General features: G+C 46.8%; 1 protein-coding gene across 2 annotated transcripts in view; it reads left to right on the forward strand.

Moving 5' to 3' along the window:
- CRYBA4 (crystallin beta A4) overlaps nucleotides 1–10,701 on the forward strand; it is a 39,628-nt gene extending 28,927 nt beyond the window's left edge. Inside the window, exons 3-6 of one of the 2 annotated variants that reach the window (XM_054469747.2) lie at nucleotides 3,604–3,722; nucleotides 5,853–5,994; nucleotides 8,341–8,483; nucleotides 10,407–10,701. In XM_054469747.2, coding sequence (XP_054325722.1) covers nucleotides 3,604–3,722; nucleotides 5,853–5,994; nucleotides 8,341–8,483; nucleotides 10,407–10,554 — 552 coding nt within the window. In that variant the 3' untranslated portion in view covers nucleotides 10,555–10,701. The remainder of the gene's footprint in view (nucleotides 1–3,603; nucleotides 3,723–5,852; nucleotides 5,995–8,340; nucleotides 8,484–10,406) is intronic. The other variant, XM_054469748.2, reaches the window with a different exon arrangement.
- Nucleotides 10,702–19,164: the final 8,463 nt, after the last annotated feature.

Consider the following 19,164-nt stretch of genomic DNA (forward strand, 5'->3'; position numbering starts at 1 on the left):
CTCTCCGTGGCCTGGAGCCAGCTTTGCCTCTGTCCCTCCACCCACCCAGCACCCCCTCGCTTCCCAGCCTCTCCTTGGCCTTTTATCCTGGGCCAAGACTTGGTGGGTGGGGTGTGGGCAGGAACAGCAAGATGGGGTAGACACTAGAACTGGGGCCAAGATGCCTGTGGTGGGGGCCCACCCACCGGTCTGGGCTTCAAAGCCAGGTCATCTGGGGCAGTTCTGTGCCCCCCCCAAACCCCCAGGAATGGGCTGTCTGCCAGAGGGTGGGGGCAGAGAAGGGGGATGGCCCACCATGCTGGTGGCTCCACTCTGAGCATTTATTATTATTATTGTTTCCTTCATTATATCTTTTTTTTTTTTTTTTTTTTTTTTTTGCATTTTCCTGACTGTTTCCTGTACTCCTCTGTATAAGGATGAAGTTTCTGGGATTAACCCCAATTACAGATAAGGAAACTGAAGCAACTCCCTTTCCTTCCTCTCTCTCAGCCCACTTTCTCATAAAAATGGAAATGTAAAATAACATTGGAACTCACATCTTCTTTACTCATGAATCCAGGCTCCTAAAAACTAGGCACCCCTGCTTTTTGATCAACAATTAATAATAATCATCTTATTAGCAATGATGATGATGAAGATGATGGAAATACCATAATATTTTTTATGTTTGCAGGAGCAATTCCAGCTGCTGTTCATGTGCAATTCACATTTATCCTCACAATACCCCTGTTTCTTAGGCTAATCCCAACTTACCTTGTTATACCCATTTTACATACAAGTAAACTAACTGAGGCTCAGAGTGAGTAAGTAACATGCTTAAAAGTTACCCAGCCAGCAAGAGTGGAATGCAAACCCAGGCAGTCTGGCTGTAGAGGGTGCATTGTTAACCTTTAATTTTCATGCCAACCCTTCATCAAAGTCATGCATTCCTTCTTTTTTTTTTTTTTTTTTGAGACGGAGTCTTGCTTTGTCACCCAGGCTCGAGAGAAATGGCATGATCTTGGCTCACTGAAACCCCTGCCTCCAGGTTGAAGCAATTCTCCTGCCTCAGCCTCCCTAGTAGCTGGGATTACAGGCAACCGCCACTACTCCCGGCTAATTTTTGTGTTTTTAGTGGAGACGGGGTTTCAACATATTGGCCAGCCTGGTCTGGAACTCCTGACCTCAGGTGATCCACCCACCTCGGCCTCCCAAAGTGCTGAGATTACAGGCGTGAGCCATTGTGCCCAGCCTAAAGTCATGCGTTTGATAGAGCTGCATTTCACCCTCTTGAAAGGAAACTGGTGTGGCCACTTTCCAGGTCATGAGCAGGACTCAGATATCCTCCAGGTCACCCAGATGGTAAAAGAAGCAGGGCTGGATTTCATCTCAGATGATCTGGTTTCCAGTCATGCTGTTTTCCTATGCTTGTTACACCCATTTTACACACAAGTATGTATGTATGAGGGACCTAAGAGGTCCCTCACAGGCCAATTCAGAGGGCAGGGTTTCGGGACAAGAGGCACACCGCAAATTGTACAAGTCCTGGATACTTGGCAAGTGTGCTACAGTTTGCAAAGCATGTTTGCAACTAACAGCTCCTCTATGCTGCCCACAGTGCCATCTGGATTCATCTTCAGGCTTTGTGGACCCAGCAGGCCCTGGCCTAGCCCTCTTCTCATGCCTCACTTCCCTTCAGGTCCCCTGAGCTGCAGGCCAATTGGGCTTCCAGCTCTTTCTTGTACATGTGCCCCAAGTTCCCACTTCTGAACTTTTTCTTAGAATGCCTCTCCTTCCATCTCACTCTGTACATATCTTCCTCATCCTTCAGAGTCTAGTTCAAATGCCTCCTCCAACAGGCAGCCTATCCCGATTGCTTCAACTGGAAGAGAAAGGGGAAAGAGAGGAGGAAAGGAATAGGCATTTCCTGAATGTTTACTCTGTACCAGGCATGTTATGTAACCTCACAACAACTCTGTGATATAGTTTGTTCCTGCCGCATTTTATAGGCAGAAATTGAGGGGAAATGACTCGCTGAAGCTCACATAGCTAGGAAGGATGCTTCTGGACTCCTCATCTAGTGCTCATTCTCCTGCTCTAGTCAGGAACCTTGTGGGGCTGATGAGGGCCAATATTCCACCTCTCTCCTTCTTCATGGCTGATCCCTGGGGGTGGTGATCTGGTCCATTCCCTCCCTGCTAAAGCCAGAGCTGCTGACAGCTTGCCATTGGCTCTTCAGCCAGGGCTGGCTTTTGTTTCCGTGGCCCAGTTGCTGAGTCGGGGCTTTGTCTCCCAGGGGCCCCTCTTCCCTCCCTGCCTATAAGAGCCCGACCTTGGCTGGTCTCAGATCTGACATGTTCCCTGGGCCTATCTCGGTAAGTCCCAGGTTTGGAGGAGGGGTGGGATCAGAGTTCTGAGTGAGCACCCTGGGAGGCTAGGAGCCCAGGTCCCCAGTCCTAGGGATGTCACTGTGTCATCCTGAATGCCATCCTTATCCTAACCAAGGATGAGCCCCAACCATCAAGACCAGCACCTGCTTCTCTCATTTAAAAACAAATTATTCCTGTAGCCCTATTGCCTAAATTTCCACCATTAGAGCTACCTCTTTGAGCTAGGTGCTGTCTTTGGAAGGGCTCTCTTACGCTGAGCATTTTGGCACTCGCTGGGGTGATGCACCCACCCACCAGCAGTCACAGAAATTTTCCCATAACAAGCAGATAAGAGAATACAGAGTGGGGCTCAGAGTCAATGAGATCCAGCAAGGGTGAGTTTTGAGATGGGGATAGGATGGACAATGGCACTGGTGACAGATGGAAAGGACAGGAGAGGGACAGGCCAAAGCCATGCGTTGCCCCTAGCCCAGTCGCTCCTGGACTCCCTATGTGGATCTTGACCAGGTCCAAGCCAGCCATCTGCATAAAGAGGAAAGCGGACGGTCAGGGTGGAAGATTATGATGTTCTTCTCTTCTGTAGGAAGGGGCCACAATGACCCTGCAATGCACAAAGTCAGCGGGACCCTGGAAGGTAGGAAGAGGTACTGGGAGGGGGTGTTCAGGGGGTATGGGGAGGGTTCAGGTCCCCATGAATCCTAGGAGGGGGGCATTATAAATGCCTATTTCACAGAGGTGCAATCAAGGCTCAGAGTCGAGAAGGGACTGGTATGTCACATACAGGGAGGTCGAATGTGAACTTGGGTCTTCTGGTTCCCAAAGTTGACCTGTTACACTCTTTGGCAGAGGTTGCAGTCTTTGGGCATGGTTTCTTTGACCATCTCTGTGTGTGTTTGTTTGTTTTATAAAGCTTTTGGATTTATCATCAGCCTTTAAAAGCCTGGAAGAACCACATAAAAGTCCAGATCTAGTGATTGTCTTGAGAAATTGGAAGGTCTGGCCCGCATTCCCACTTGGCAACCATTGGTGGCACTGGGAAGAGGCCACCCATTTACCTGGAAACTGTGCTGTCTAGTGTCTCACAGTCCTCACTGCCCTTGCTTTCCTGGCTCCTGGAGGAATCAGAGTTTGCAATCCCTGCTTTACCTGCCAGATCCTGGGGTGAGCCCCCAACCTCTCACCTTCTATGGGACTCTGATGCGGATCTCCACCTTTTTTTTTTTTCCTGGCACAGATGGTGGTGTGGGATGAGGACGGCTTCCAGGGCCGGCGGCATGAGTTCACGGCTGAGTGCCCCAGCGTGCTGGAGCTTGGCTTCGAGACTGTGCGATCTTTGAAAGTGCTGAGTGGAGCGTGAGTCTAGGGGGATACTCAGTTGGGGTAGAGGGTGGACAGGAAGGGATCTAGAGATGGGTGCTAGGACTTTTAGATATTCTAGGTCCTCTCTTCCTAGGCTCTTACTGTTGTGCCCTCCTGAAGTGCTGAGGAGTGTGCAGGACTGCCATGCAAGGTTATGCCAGTTGCGCACTGCCCAACAGTAGGAGCGTGCCATTTACACAGACCCTGCCCACTGGATGAGGCAGCTCTGCAGGAGATCCTTAGAATCCAGTGTTGGATCTAAAAATGTCCCTCCTAGCCATAAATTGAAAGCCAACATCACTCACCTAAAGTAGAAGCTAACTGTAAAAATAAACATAATGCTTTAATGCTATTAATTTTTAGCTGAATAGTCTTGCTGCTGAGCATGTGGCCCGATCATTTTTTGTAAAAAAAAAAAAATTAAAAAACAAAAAAGAGAGTGAGAGAGAGATTAGTGAGACATAGAGAGGTGTTAAGGACACACTAATAACACACCAAGACTTTCTAGACCAGTGCCATTCAGTGGACCTGTCTGCAATGATGGAGATGTTCTACATCTGCACCATCCATTTCAGAGCCACTGACCGGATGTGACCATTGAGGATTTGAAAGTTAGCCAGCATGAGTAGAGAACTGAATCTTGTTTAATCTTAATTTATTTAAGTTTAAATTTAATTAGCTACATGTGGCCAGTGGCTACCATATTAGATAGAAGGTTCCAGAAGCTTGGAAAGCAGGTAGAAAGGAGATGTGGCCAGTAGCTATCATATTGGATAGAAGGCTCTAGAAGGTTGGAAAGTAGTTAGAAAGATGTGGCCAGTAGCTACCATATTGGATAGAAGTTTCTAGAAGGCAGGAAAGTAAATAGAAAGGCAGTGTGGCCAGTAGCTACCATACTGGATAAAAGTTCTAGAAGTTTGGAAAGTAGATCAAAAGGAGATGTGGCCAGTAGCTTCCATATTGGATAGAAGGTTCTAGAAGGTTGGAAAGTAGACAGAAAGGCAATGTGGCCAGTAGCTACCATATTGGATAGAAACTTCTAGAAAATTGGAAAGTAGATAGACAGGAGATGTGGCCAGTAGCTACCATATTGGATAGAAGGTTGCAGAAGTTTGGAAAGTAGATAGAAGATTTGGAGTCACTTAATGCTATGCCTGTGAGTGCCACCTGAGGTCATCTTGGGTGATTTTTGCACATCTCATGCTTTAGTAAATACTCTTTTCGTTTCTGATTTGTGCAGGTGGGGAATGGGGGTTAGACGGGAACAGAGGCTTTCTAGGGGTATGTCCAGCAGGCTGACAAACTTAGCCAGTAAGCAGACAATGAGCTTGGATAGATTCAGTTTATTACTTATACAGACAGTAAAGGCAAGGTGCACATGGTGTCAGCCTCCTGTGTCCCTTGTCCTACTGGATGACACTGAAACAAAGGGGGCTGAATGACAGGCAGTAGGAATGGTAGGAACCCCATGGCTGAAGAGCTGCTTCCATGCTTCAACGATAGCTTGCTGCTGTTGCCTGTGGGGCGCGAGGTGGAAAGCCCCACATCTCAGAGTGGCCAGAGAGGCAGATGAGGGGCTGCCTCGTGTCAGCCTCCCGCAAGAGAGGGAGGAAAATGAGAGATGGCCATGCAGTAGCTCCTCGCAAGACTGCCCGTCTCCCACACCCTGGCAGGATCACAGGGAATTCCACCAAGGTGAGGTCAGTCTGTGATCAGCTTTGCCTCCTTGGCCTCTGTGGACACAGACAGAGGAGCAAGGTTGTCAGGGCACCTGTATGAAGCAGTTTCCCTACCTATGGGACACACAGCAAGTCAGGTCTAGAGCTGGGTTCCTCAACTCCGGTGCTAGTGATGTTTCAGGCTGGATCATCCTTTGCAGGGAAGGCTGGCCTGTGCATTATGGGATGTTTAGCAGCATCCCTGGCCTCTACCCGATAGATGGCCTTCGCAGTCCCTCCCCTAGTCGTGACAACCAAAAATGTCTCCAGGCATTGTCAAGTGTTTCCTGGGGGCACAATCACCCCTCAATGGTTGTGATTGTGACTGTTCTAGACCCATTTGCTGGTATAGAATGCAGGGTGAGGGGGACGCTTACCTCCTGCACACTCTACTCTCTGTCCGCAGGTGGGTGGGCTTCGAGCATGCTGGCTTCCAAGGGCAGCAGTACATTCTGGAACGGGGTGAATATCCAAGCTGGGATGCCTGGGGCGGCAACACGGCCTACCCCGCCGAGAGGCTCACCTCCTTCCGGCCTGTGGCCTGTGCTGTGAGTTCTACCACTGCTGTGTCCTGGGGAGGCCCAAGCCCCTCACATGGGCACTTCGGAATCAAAGGTCCCAGAGTTGAAATTCTCATGTCGCCACTTCAAGCTGTGTGACAAGGGCTGTTCAGTCTCTTTCCTCTCCAAGCCTCGGTTTCTTCATCTTGAAATGGGGCAATAGTCCCAATGTTCTTGGGAAGAAGCATGTATAACATCTGACCAGAGCCTGCCTTAAACTCTCTGCTCACAGCAACCCTGGTTGTGATAGGAGCCCCTGCCAGTTTTGTGCCCTTTTTTGTGTGATTCAGGGACCCTGAGAGAATCTGGGTACCAGGGATGGTAGGGCCAAGTGGGGAGGAAAGGTTTCATTTCTTGCTCCTAATTCAGTATCAGTGGTCCTGATCTTATATTTTACTGCTGTTTTTGGAGTGTGGGTGGAGGTGGGCATTATTATTCCCATCTCACCGATGAAAAAATTGAGGCTCAGAAAGGTGTATTTCAGGCCGGGCATGGTGGCTCACACCTGTAATCCCAGCACTTTGGGAGGCCAAGGCGGGTGGATCACTTGAGGCCAGGAGTTCAAGATCAGCTTAGCCAACATGGCGAAACCCCATCTCTACTAAAAATACAAAAAAATTAGTTGAGTGTGGTGGCACATGCCTGTAGTCCCAGCTACTCAGGAGGCTGAGGCAGGAGAATCACTTGAACCCGGGAGACAGAGGTTGCAGTGAGCCAAGATCGCTGTTTTATTTTTCAACTCTTGTTGATTTAAAACGACATAAGTCACCATATTTACCATCCAAAATTCTGAAGGAAAATCCTGCTATGGTCAGGGTTGAGTATCCCTTATCTGAAATGCTTGGGACCAGAAGTGTTTTGGATTTTGAATATTTTTCCCAGATTTTGCAATATTTGTAATACTCACAGTTGAGCAGCCTGAATCCAAAAATCCAAAATCTTAAATACTCCAGTGAGCATTCTTTGAGTGTCATGTCATCACTCAAACAGTTTTAGATTTTGGAGCATTTTGGATTTCGGATTTTTAGGTTAGGGATGTTCAACCTATACATTTGTGTCTCTATGTATATACACATCCAAATCAACATCTACATCTATATCTGTATAATCTATATATCTTATCTATATTGCACACATAATTTTGTCATAAAAATGGAATCATAATGAATCTAAGGCTTGGAAACTGGCTTTTCTCGCTGAGCAAATGTGTCACAATCATCAGTCCAGGTGATTAAATCTCACTTGCATCGTTTTTCACAGCTCCCTAGTATTCCGTTTTGTGAATAAGTCCATTTGTTCATTCATTCTGCAAACAGTCTAGATATTGTGCTAATATGGGGACCCATGGTGGGCTGCAACAGATACAATCCCTCATTCCCAGCAGTTTCCAACTCCTGATTTCATTTAGTCCACAAAAGAACCCTGAAAAATGGGTATGGTTAGTTTCATTTTATAGATACAGGAACAGAGGCTCAGAAATCCTGTCTAACCTCAGTCAGTTGGTAAGTAGCAGCTGCCTCCTGGTAGGAAGGATTTGAGATGATATCTCTACACCCCCTTTCTTTCCTTCTTTTTTCTTTTCTTTTCCTTTCCCCTCCCTCCCTCCTTTCTTTTTTCTTTCTTTCTGTCTGTCTTTCTTTCTTTCTCTTTCTCTCTCTCTCTCTCTCTCTCCTTCCTTCCTTCTCTCTCTCTCTTTCTTTCTTTTTCTTTCTTTCTTTTGATGGAGTTTTCGCTTTTGTTGTCCAGGCTGGAGTGCAATGCCACAATCTCGGCTCATTGCAACCTCTGCCTCCCAGGTTCAAGCGATTCTCCTGCCTCAGTCTCCCAAGTAGCTGAGATTACAGGAATGTGCCACCACGCTTGGCTAATTTTTTGTATTTAGTAGAGACAGAGTTTCACCATGTTCGTTGGGCTGGTCTTGAACTCCTGACCTCAGGTGATCCACCCTCCTCGGCCTCCCAAAATGCTGGGATTATAGGCGTGAGCCACCGCGCCCGGCCTCTACACCCTTTTTCTAACCACAGTATAATACCTCAGCTTACCACTGGATCCCCAGTTTTGGACATAAAGTTTGACTCCTTTTTTTGTTTTTTTGTTTTTGAAAAAACTGTTATGATGAACATTCCTGCAGCCTATTTATTCCATGATTATTTTCTTTGTGGAAATTTCTGGAAGGGCAAATGGTATCTGGTACCTGTTGCCTTATTGCCCTTCCAAAAGGTTTGCAAGGAAGGCTGATTTGGGAGACAAGGGCAGGGAGTGTGGAGGCCAGGAGAGGCTCCTGGGTTTCCAACTGGGAGCCTGGTGGTCTGACTGTGTTCCCTGTTCCTGTAGAACCACCGTGACTCGAGGCTGACAATCTTCGAGCAAGAGAACTTCCTGGGCAAGAAAGGAGAGCTGAGCGATGACTATCCTTCCCTCCAGGCCATGGGATGGGAAGGCAACGAAGTAGGGTCCTTCCACGTCCACTCTGGGTCGTAAGTGTATTCAAGGCTCTACCTGGCAGGGGAGGGGATACTGGGAGGGGTAGGTGTACCTCCTGTGAAACCTGTGTGCTGGGGACTTTTGTGCTCTGATGGCCACATTCCAGAGGAGAACATTGAGGCACAGGGAGGTATCAGGCAGAATTTGAGGGACTGAAACCCAGATCAAACTGGTTTAAGCCCAAAAGATATTTATCGGCCCCTGTAATTAACTTCAAGCACAGCTGGATCCAGGTGCTACAGCAGGTATCTCTCTCCCCCCGCAACCCCCAACCTGTTGCCCTGCCTGCCTCTGTGTGACTACATTCTTAGACAAGCTCTTCCTGTGTGAAGGCAAAGGTGGCAGCTTCATCTTTACATCCAGCCCTAGGGAAAAACAGTGTCCAGGCTCAGTGATTCTATTAAAGGTTCCAAGAAAGGTGCTCATTGGTCCAGATGGGTCCTGTGCTCAACTCTGAACCAATCACCATGCCCACAGGAATGGGGTGTTCTGATTGGCTAGGTTTGGTCATGTGGTCATTGCTAGATTCAGCCTCATTTTCTCACCTTGGCTGAGAGTGAGAGGCAACAGGCTCTTTGGCTAGAAGAGGGGAGAATGAATGCCCCTAGCCATAAAACACAGGTGTGGCTCCAGCAACCTGCTCAAAGTCCATCAGCAGGTAGGTAACAATCCAGCTTCAAACTCAGCACTGACTGGCCCTTTCCTTTCCACCCAGGAAGTGGCAGGTGAAGGCTAAGGTGTGAGATTCTTATTTAGGGAGGACATCAGATCCACTTTCTGAGGTGCCCCTTGGCTCCTGGTAGGCAGGGGGCAAATATGGGAGGGAGGGTTTTTCATCTTTTTTTTTTTTTTCTTGTTTTGGCTTTAGTTTTCTCGGGAACCACCAAAGAATCATGTTGTTTTAGAGTAAGAGGGACCCCTTGTGATTCTTGAGTTCACTTCCTCTTTTACAGAAAGGGAAACGGAGGCTTGGAAAGCCAGACACCAATCCTTGTCCTGAACAGAGTAGAAATCAATGAGTTGGGCCAGACGTGGTGGCTCACGCCTGTAATCCCAGCCCTTTGGGAGGCTGAGGTGGGCGGATCACCTGAGGTCAGGAGTTCGAGACCAGCCTGGCCAACATGGTGAAACCCTGTCTCTACTAAAAATACAAAAAATTAGCCGAGTGTCGTGGCTATGCCTTTAGTCCCAGCCACTCGGATGAGGCAGAATTACTTGAACCCAGGAGGCAGAGGTTACAGTGAACCGAGGTCATGCCACTGCACTCCAGTCTGGGCAACAGAGCAAGACTCTGTCTCCAAAAAAAAAAAAGAAATCAATGGATTGAAATGACAGCTTTTTTTCTTGGAAGTGCCTCTGGATAAGGAAGGAGGGAGAAAGGGGAAAGAACAAGACTTCCCATTCCTTCACTTGTTCATTTATTCAGCAAATATTTAGGGACCCCTTCTTCTGTGCTAGACTTTTATATATTTATGCAAGTGGTGATAACGATGAACAAAACATACACGTTCCTACACTCCTGAGTTCCTACACTCAGGAGCTTACCTGCTGGCAGGGGAGGCCGGTCTTTTACAAATAATTTGAAAACTATCGAATTACATGAGTGCTACAAAGGTATAATAAGGGACTGTGGCCTGATTTGGGGAACGAGTCAGGTTGCCCTTATAATCAAGCTGAGCCATGAAGGACAAATACAACTTGTCTAGGAAAAGAAAGGCTGGGATGGTGCTTCTGGCAAAGGGAACGGCATGATCAAAGGCCCTGTGGTAGGGGAGAGAGCATGGCACATTGTGGGCACATTGAAGAAAGGCCAGGATGGCTGGAATTGTGTGCATGTGCCTAGATCCCTTTGCCCCTGTGTTGATCACCATGCTAGTGTCTCTGTAGAGTAACTGTCTGCCTTTTCTCTTTTCCAGTTGGGTTTGCTCCCAGTTTCCGGGCTACCGAGGATTTCAGTATGTGCTGGAATGCGATCACCATTCCGGTGACTACAAGCATTTCCGGGAGTGGGGCTCTCATGCCCCGACCTTCCAGGTGCAGAGCATCCGCAGGATCCAGCAGTGAACAGGGGCGCGGCACGGAGGAGCACATGCGTGCTTGTCTGCAATGGAGGCGCTCTGGAGGCTGTGGTGTGAACCCAGCACCCGTGTGAGCTGGTCCATGCACAGTCAGCACAAAAAACTCAAACGAATAAAAAAGAGAAAGTCTGGTATTAGTTGTGCTTTTCAATTTTATTAATCCTTTCAAAGAACCGGTTTTTAGCCTTGTTTTCTCTATCATTATTCCACTGATTTTTACTCTTAACTTCAGTATTTCCTTTTTTCTATTTACTTCAGGGCTATTTTGCTCTTAGTTTTTCTAGCTTTTTTTTTTAAGGCAGACTTTTGGGTCATTAATTTTAGGCCTCTCTTTCCCCCACCCAGTACGGTCATTTAGCTATAAATTTCCCTCCAAGTATGGCTTTAGCTGCTTCCCACAAATATTAGTTTGATGTGTTTTCATTATCAATCAGTTTGATATTTTCTAGTTTCACTTGTGGTTTTTTTTTTCTTTTGACCTATGGGTTATTTAAAGGGATGTTATTTAAATTCCAAATACTTTAGGATTTTCTAGGTGTTTTATTGTTACTGGTGTGTTTTTAAAGACCAATGTAGTCAGAGAACATAGTCCGTAAGATTTAAGTCTTCTGAAATTAATTAAGACTTATTTTATGGCCCAGCACATGGTCTTTTTATTTTTATTTTATTTTATTTTTTTGTTTGTTTGTTTTGTTTTTAATGAGTCAAGGTTTCACTCTGTCACCCAGGCTGGAGTGCAGTGGTGCAATCTCGTCTCACTGCAGCCTCGACCTCCCAGGTTCAAGCAATTCTCCTGCCTTAGCCCCACAAGCAGCTGAGATTACAGGTGTGTGCCACCACACCCGGTAATTTTTGTATTTGGTAGAGACAGGGTTCGCCATGTTGCCCAAGCTTGTCTTGAACTCCTGAGCTCAGGACATCTGCCTGCCTCAGCCTACCAAAGTGCCAGGATTACAGGCCTGAGCCACTGCTCCTGGCCACGTGGTCTATCTTTGAAAGGCTTGGTAGTACACTTGAAAACTATTTGTATTCTGCGGTTGTTGGGTACAGTGTTCTGTAAATGTCAGATCAAATTTGTTAACAGTGTTGATGTGATTTTTCTATATCCTTGCTGATTTTTTTTTTTTTTTGAGACAGGATCTCATTCTGTCACCCAGGCAGGAGTATAATGGCACAATCATAGTTCACTGCAGCTGATTTTTAAAAAATCAATTTTAGTGAATTACATAGAAAGAATCATTGATTATTTGGATTTATCTGTTTCTTCCCTTAGTTTTGTCTATTTTTGCTTCCTGATTTTTTTTTCCTTCAGGAATTGTGATGCTCTGTTGTTAGGTGTACATATATTTATGATTGCTATGTCTTCTTGATAAATTGTTCCTAGCTTGTGGTTTTCAAAGCCACGCATGGAGAGAGTCAGTTCTCTCCCCTAGCAAAACTTCTCATACCTTTTTTCTCTCTTTCCAATTTTCTCTCTCACACACGCTACCCTGGAGTTTCTCATTTAACACCCTCCATGCTCCAAAGAAAGCCTATAAAACAAAGAAACCCCTGTTTGACTTGCAGACTGAGTGGCAGGATTGGTCTCTTCTCTCTATCTCTCTTTTTCTCCTCCCCTCCTTATTTTCTCTTGGCTCTGCATTTTATAGGTTGTCTAAATGTCTCTCATGAGCCCTCTAGCTCTTGTTTCAGGCTCTCTTGGCCCATCTTCCTCTGCCCACAAATGTCCCTGATCAGTCTGATAGGGACAGGAAGGGTGGGGACCAGAACAGTCTGCTGGAAAAGATAACATTATCTGGCTCAGGAAGGGGAGGGGAATGTTTAGGAACATTTGCGCCTCAGTAAATTTTAACTCCTCATTGTATAGTACCATTTATTCAACAGATCATTTGCCTGGGACATACAATGGTAAACATGACACCTAAAGTTTTTTCTCTCATTCAGTTTAATGGGGAATGAATGCAGACAAGTACAGAGCTGTTTGCAAATATTCTATGATAGGGGCTGTGGGGGGGGAAGCATGGGGTTGGGGGGCGGACCCTTCTTGTGCCTACTTCTACTCAGACCGTCCCTAAACATCTGACCACTTGCTTGACACCTCGATGTGAACATCTAATACACATCTCAAACAAAACCGGACCAAACATAACTGAAGCTACACTTTTCAAGTTGTTCAGGCTAAATATCTGGAATGATCCATAACCCTTCTCTTTCTCTCACACCTCACGTTCTAATCCATTGGCAATTCCTACTAGCTCTACTCTTTTTTTTTTTTTTTTTTAGATGGCATCTTGCTTTGTCCCCAGGCTGGAGTGCAGTGGCGCGATCTCGGCTCACTGCAACCTCTGCCTCCCGGGTTCAAGTGATTCTCCTGCCTCAGCCTCCCAAGTAGCTAGGATTACAGGCATGTGCATCACACTCAGCTAATTTTTGTGTTTTTTGTAGAGACAGGGTTTCACCACGTTGACCAGGCTGGTCTCGAACTCCTGACCTCAAGTGATCTGCCTGCCTCGGCCTCCCAAAGTGCTGGGATTATAGGCGCGAGCCACGGCACCCAGCCACTAGCTCTACTCTTAATATGTATCAGAATCCAACCCACTCATCATGCCTAGTGCTGCCATTCTGGTCCCAGCCACCCTCTTCTCTCTCCTTCTCATGGTCCCTCTGCTTTTGTCTTTGCCCATGAGTGATCTGCTCTCTGCCCAGCATCCGGAGTGGTCCTGCTAGAAACGTAAGGCAGATCTTGTCACACTCCTGCTTAAGATCCTCCCACGCTCCCCACCATGCCAAGAAAACAGCAATAAAAAACCCAGTATTATTCCCAGTCCTGTGAAGCTTGTCATCATCTGCATCTCCCCACTCTCCCCACAACCTATTATGATCTCATGTCCCTGTATTGGTTGTTCTTTAAAGACGCCAGGTGCCTAACATCTGTAATCCCAACATTTTGGGAGGCCAAGGTGGTAGGATCCTTTGAGCCCAGGAGTTCAAGATCAGCCTGGGCAACATACTGAGATCCCACCTCTACATAAAAAATTTAAAAAAATTAGCCAGGTCTGGTGGCGTGCACCTGTGGCCCTAGCTACTTGGGAGGCTGAGGTGGGAGGATCACTGAAGCCTGGGAAGTTGAGGCTGAAGTGAGCCATGATTGTGCCACTGCCTTCCAGCCTGGGCAATGAGAGACACTGTATCAAAAAAAAAAAAAAAAAGCACCCCAAAAGAACAACAACAACAAAAAGCCAGGTGCCGTGGCTCATGCTTGTAATCCCAGCACTTTGGGAGGCTGAGGTGAGAGAATCACTTGAGCCCAGGAGTTTGAGACCAGCCTGGGCAACATAGCAAGACCCTGTCTCTGTATTTTAAAAAACAAAGAAGAAGAAGAAGAGGGCAAGTGTATAAGTCTGCTCCAGTTGCTATAACACAATACCACAGCCTGGGTGACTTAAACCACAGAAATGTTTCTCATAGTTCTTGAGACTGGATCCCAAGATCGAGGTGTCGGCAAGGCTGGTTTCTCCTGAGGCCTCTCTCCTTGGCTAGTAGATGGCCCCTTTCTCCCTGCATCTTCTTTTATTATTATTATTGTTATTACTATTATTATTATTATTATTAAGACAGAGTCTCACTCTGTTGCCCAGGCTGGAGTGCAGTGGTGAGATCTTGGCTCACTGCAGTCTCCGCCTCCCAGGTTCAAGAGATTCTCCTGCTTCAGCCTCTCGAGTAGCTAGAATTACAGGCGTGTGCCACCATGACTGGCTAATTTTTGTATTTTTAGTAGAGACAGGGTTTTGCCATGTTGGCCAGGCTGATCTTGAACTCCTGACTTCAGGTGATCTGCCTGCCTTCGCCTCCCAAAGTGCTGGGATTACAGCTGTGAGCCACCTTGCCCAGCCTCTTCCTGAATCTTCACATGGTCTTGTTGCTATGCACATGCATCCCGGCTGCCTCTTCCTCTTTTCATAAGGACACCAGTCCTGTTGGATTAGGGCCCCACCCTAATGGTCTCATTTAAACTTCATCACCTCTTTCAACACCTTACCTTCAAATACAGTCACATTCTGAGGTACTGGGGGTTTGGGACTTCAACATATGAATTTTAGGGGGACATAGTTCGGTCAAACACTCTCCCATCTGAGCTATTTCAGCTGCTAGAGGGGCACACAGTCCAGCCCATAACCCAGGCTCATTCCCATCTGAGGTTTTCAGCTTGTGCTCTTCCCTGTTCCTAGAACACTCTTCCCTTCGCTATGTCCCACCAACACTCTCCCGTACAGCCAGATCTATAGACTGTCAGATCTTCTAGATCTGGATCTAGAACAAGGACGCTTCTAGATCATCAAGTCTAGCATTTCCCAACATTTTGTCTTTCCTTGTCATCCCCCTAGAGAGTCTTTTTAGATGTTATTTTCCCACACCTCCCCCCATGAAGTTTTGTTTTTAGAGATGGGGTCTCATCATTTTGCCCAGGCTGGTCTTGAACTCCTGGGCTCAAGAGATCTTCCCACCCTGGCTTCCCAAAGTGCTGGGATTACAGGTGTGAGCCACCACACCTGACCCCACCCCATGAAGTTTTAATATCACAAATATAAAGTATGTAATATATGTCTGTACAAACTCTGTATATATATCTGTGTTTATACATAAAGAGTAAGATGGTTTTTTTGCTTCCCAAGGTCAATTTTCACCTCTTGGGGGTCCTACTGAAGTACTGGGGGTTGGGGCTTCAACAACATTCTTAACAATATTGAGAATGCATAATTTTATCTCATCGTGTGTGTGTGTGTGTGTGTGTGTGTGTGTGTGTGACAGCGTCTCACTCTGTCTCCCAGGCTGGAGTGCAGTGGCACAATCTCGGTTCACTGCAACCTCTGCCTCCCGGGCTCCAGCAGTCCTCCCACCTCAGCCTCCCAAGCAGCTGGGACTAAACTATAGGCCCATGATGCCACGCCCGGGTTTTTTGTTTTTTGCAGAGACTGGGTTTTGCCATGTTGCCCAGGCTGGTCTCGCACACCTTGGCTCCAGCAATCCGCCTGCTTCACCCTCCCAGATTGTTAGGATTACAGGCGTGAGCCACCACACCTGGCCTTCATTCCTTTTTAACATGTAGGGAAATGGAAACCCAGGGAAGTGTGGGGACTTGATCAAGGCCATACAGCAAGTCAAAGGCAAAGCCAGGATTCAGACACAGACTTGTTCATTCATTTGTTCATTCATTCATTAAACATGTATCAAATGTCTGCTGTGTACCAAACACTGTTACAGGTTCTAGGATCTAACAGGGAACAAAGATAAAATCCCTTGCCTTGGGAATTTATATAATTGTCTGGGGGTACAGATATTTCCCCTATACCTCCATGGCTGCTCAGTCAGGATTTTTCAGACTGTTACACAGATGTTGTAACATTGTTCTTTGAAAAAAAAATCATGTGCATTAGTTTTGGGTATTGGTGGTGCCCACACTGCAGGACTTCTCAGTGCCTACAATAGTTTAACTTGTATTGTGAATCTCTGGAAGGGAGAATAGAATATTCAGAGTTTTCCAAATTTATTTGACCACAGAACAATTATGAACTTGTTCTTTCCCTTCTGTGGAGCACCTTGCATTATGAGTGGCCTGTGGAACATAAGGTAGGAAATGCTAGAGTTAGATGGGATAGCCACTCACAGCCTAGTATGAATTAGTTTCCTAACGAGCTTTATGAAGTGGACTTTGGAAGTTGTAAGTGTTGCTGTAGGGGCAGGGGTACTGTCCAGGAAGGGCTTCCATGGTCAGTCTTAGGGAAACGGGATTAGGAAGACATAGGGGTGAGGACAATTTAGAGAGGCCCATGAAGTCAATCTCTGTGGACTCTGAGGCCCAGAATGAGGGGTGGGCCTGGCTACTATTTTCCAGCTAGAAGTTTCCTCACTCTGAGCCCCTGAGGCCCTAGAAGGCACTGGATGTAGAGGGCTTTGCTGCACCTACCACAGAGAGGCCACTGCTTGACTTTGACAGGAAGGCTGAGTTGGCACCAGCCTCCAGGAAGAGGCCATCATGGGTTTGGGTTTGCATCCTGGGTTTACCAGCATGTAACCTCAGTTTCCTCATCTTTTAATGGAGAAATTCTCATCTCTTTGCTTGCAAAAAGTTAAATAATATATTACATATATGCCTGTGCCCAGGGTACACACAAAGAACTTGGTAAGCTCTCAGTAAAGGTTGATGGAAATTTTTAGTATCATCCTTAATATTGTTATTTGTATTATTGTACATTTCTCGGTCTCTTTGCTTTGACCTCCTCCCTCATCTCCACCCAAAACCCTTTACCCAAGCATACCTTTCTCAGAATAATGATGATAATAATATCGATGATACATATTGTGTTTATTGCTTTCACATGTGATATAATTTAAATCTCACAGGGCCGGGTGCGGTGGCTCACGCCTGTAATCCCAGCACTTTGGGAGGCCAAAGCTGGCGGATCACGAGGTCAGGAGATAGAGACCATCCTGGCTAACACGGTGAAACCCCGTCTCTACTAAAAATACAAAAAAATTAACCAGGCGTGGTGGCGAGTGCCTGTGGTCCCAGCTACTCGGGAGGCTGAGGCAGGAGAATGGCGTGAAGCCGGGAGGTGGAGCTTGCAATGAGCCGAGATCGCGCCACTGCACTCCAGCCTGGGGGACAGAGCGAGACTCCGTCTCAAAAACAAAAAACAAAAAACAAAAAAACCAAAAAAACCTCACAGTAACTTCTTGATGCAGTTATTGTCTCTTTAAAGCAGAGACGTGAGGCTCAGAGGCTCTGAGAGTTCAAGCAACTTGCCTGAGACCACCCAGCCTGCAGGACCATTGAGCCCACTGTAGGTTGTGCAAAGTTTTGTGGGGTGGATGAAAGAGATAATGGGCACAAATAAAATGTATAAACAATAAGTTGCTGGGTTCATGTCCTCCCTTAAAAGAGTTAAATAAGGGGCCAGGTGTGGTGGCTCACGCCTGTAATGGCACTTTGGGAGGCCGAGGCAGGCGGAACACGAGGTCAGGAGTTTGAGATCAGCCTGGCCAACATGGTGAAACCCCATCTCTACTAAAAATACAAAAATTAGCCGGACGTGGTGGTGTGTACCTGTAATCCCGGCTCCTCGGGAGGCTAAGGCAGGAGAATCGCTTAAACCTGGGAGGCAGAGTTTACAGTGAGCTGTGATGGTGCCACTGCACTCCAGCCTGGTTGACAGAGCAAGGCTCCATCTCGGGGGGGTGGGGGGGAAGCCCTTCACACTTTAGTATTAACAACTATGGAGTTTCTTACAGGAAAGCCTCAGGTCCTTGGGGCAAAGTGGGCCATACTTCCTGCAGGAAGGAAGAAAGGAAGGAAGGAAGGAAGGAGTGGAGGAAGGAGGGAGGGAAAGAGGCAGGAAAGAAGGAGGGAGGAAAGGAAGGGAGGGAGAGAGGGAGGAAGGAATGAGGGAGGAAAGGAAGGGAGGGAGAGAGGGAGAAAGGAGGGAAGGAAGGAAGGAAGAAGGAAGGAAGGAAGAAAGGAAATTGAAATTTGGTGGTGATCATTTTAGGAGCCACCCCAGTTAGAGACACGACTAAGGCTGGCAACCATAAAAAATGGGAGCCCATATGTGAGCTGATGCTAGAGCAACAGACAATAAAGAGACAATTTGTCAGGGGCGATCTTGAGAGGGGAGATAACAGAGCATGAAATTATTTTTCATGTCTTGCCAGGGGACCAATTTTCTTAGGTTATGAAAGAAAGAGAGCTTAAATTATTGATGCTATTTGGTCAGAAGTGAGTGGTAGGCATCGAACACCTATCACCTGGAACAATGCACACAGCCGACAGGACTGAACACAGGGTCCAGGGCTGCAGATCCCAAACCAGCAACCTCTTTGCCCAGAGAGGGAAGGGGACTTGTCCAAGACCACACAGTAGGCACTGTCCATGTTGCTCCTTGCAGCCTGTTCCCTAGGTGCTCACACCTGTGAGTAGGTGATACAGCACAGAAGAAGAGACACTGGGTGTTGCACATACCTGGGTGTGAATCCTGGACCCTGTGTTTACCAGGTAAGATGATCTTCAGTGAGCTGCTTTGCCCCACTGAGCCTCAGTTTCCTCGCCTCTTAAAGAGGAAGGCTGTTATGAGGGTTCGAGGAGTTGATACCTGGAAAAATGCTTTGAAAATAATACACAATGTGAGCCTTCTCTTTTTTTCATTTTTGAGACTGGGTCTTGCTCTGTCACAAAGACTGGAGTGCAGGAGCAATCACAGCTCACTGCAGCTTCTACCTCTTTGGCTCAAGTGATCCTCCCACCTCAGCCCCCTGAGTAGCTGGGCCATGCCTGGGTAATTTTTAAAGTCTTTTTGTAGAGATAGGTCTCACTATATTTCCCAGGCTTGTCTCAAACTCCTGGGCTCAAGTGATCTGCCCATTTTGGCTTCCAAAAGTGCTGGGATTACAGGCTTGAGCCACTGTGCCCGCCTGTCTTTCTTTCCTAAAAAAAAAAAAATAAAGATTTATTTTTAAAAATTGTATTTTTTTTTTTTTTGAAACTTAGTTTTGCTCTTGTTGCCCAGGCTGGAGTGCAATGGCGTGATCAATTGCAGCTCAC

This window comes from Pongo pygmaeus, chromosome 23, assembly GCF_028885625.2.
Source record: "Pongo pygmaeus isolate AG05252 chromosome 23, NHGRI_mPonPyg2-v2.0_pri, whole genome shotgun sequence".
In the NCBI taxonomy this organism is placed as follows: Eukaryota; Metazoa; Chordata; class Mammalia; order Primates; family Hominidae; genus Pongo; species Pongo pygmaeus.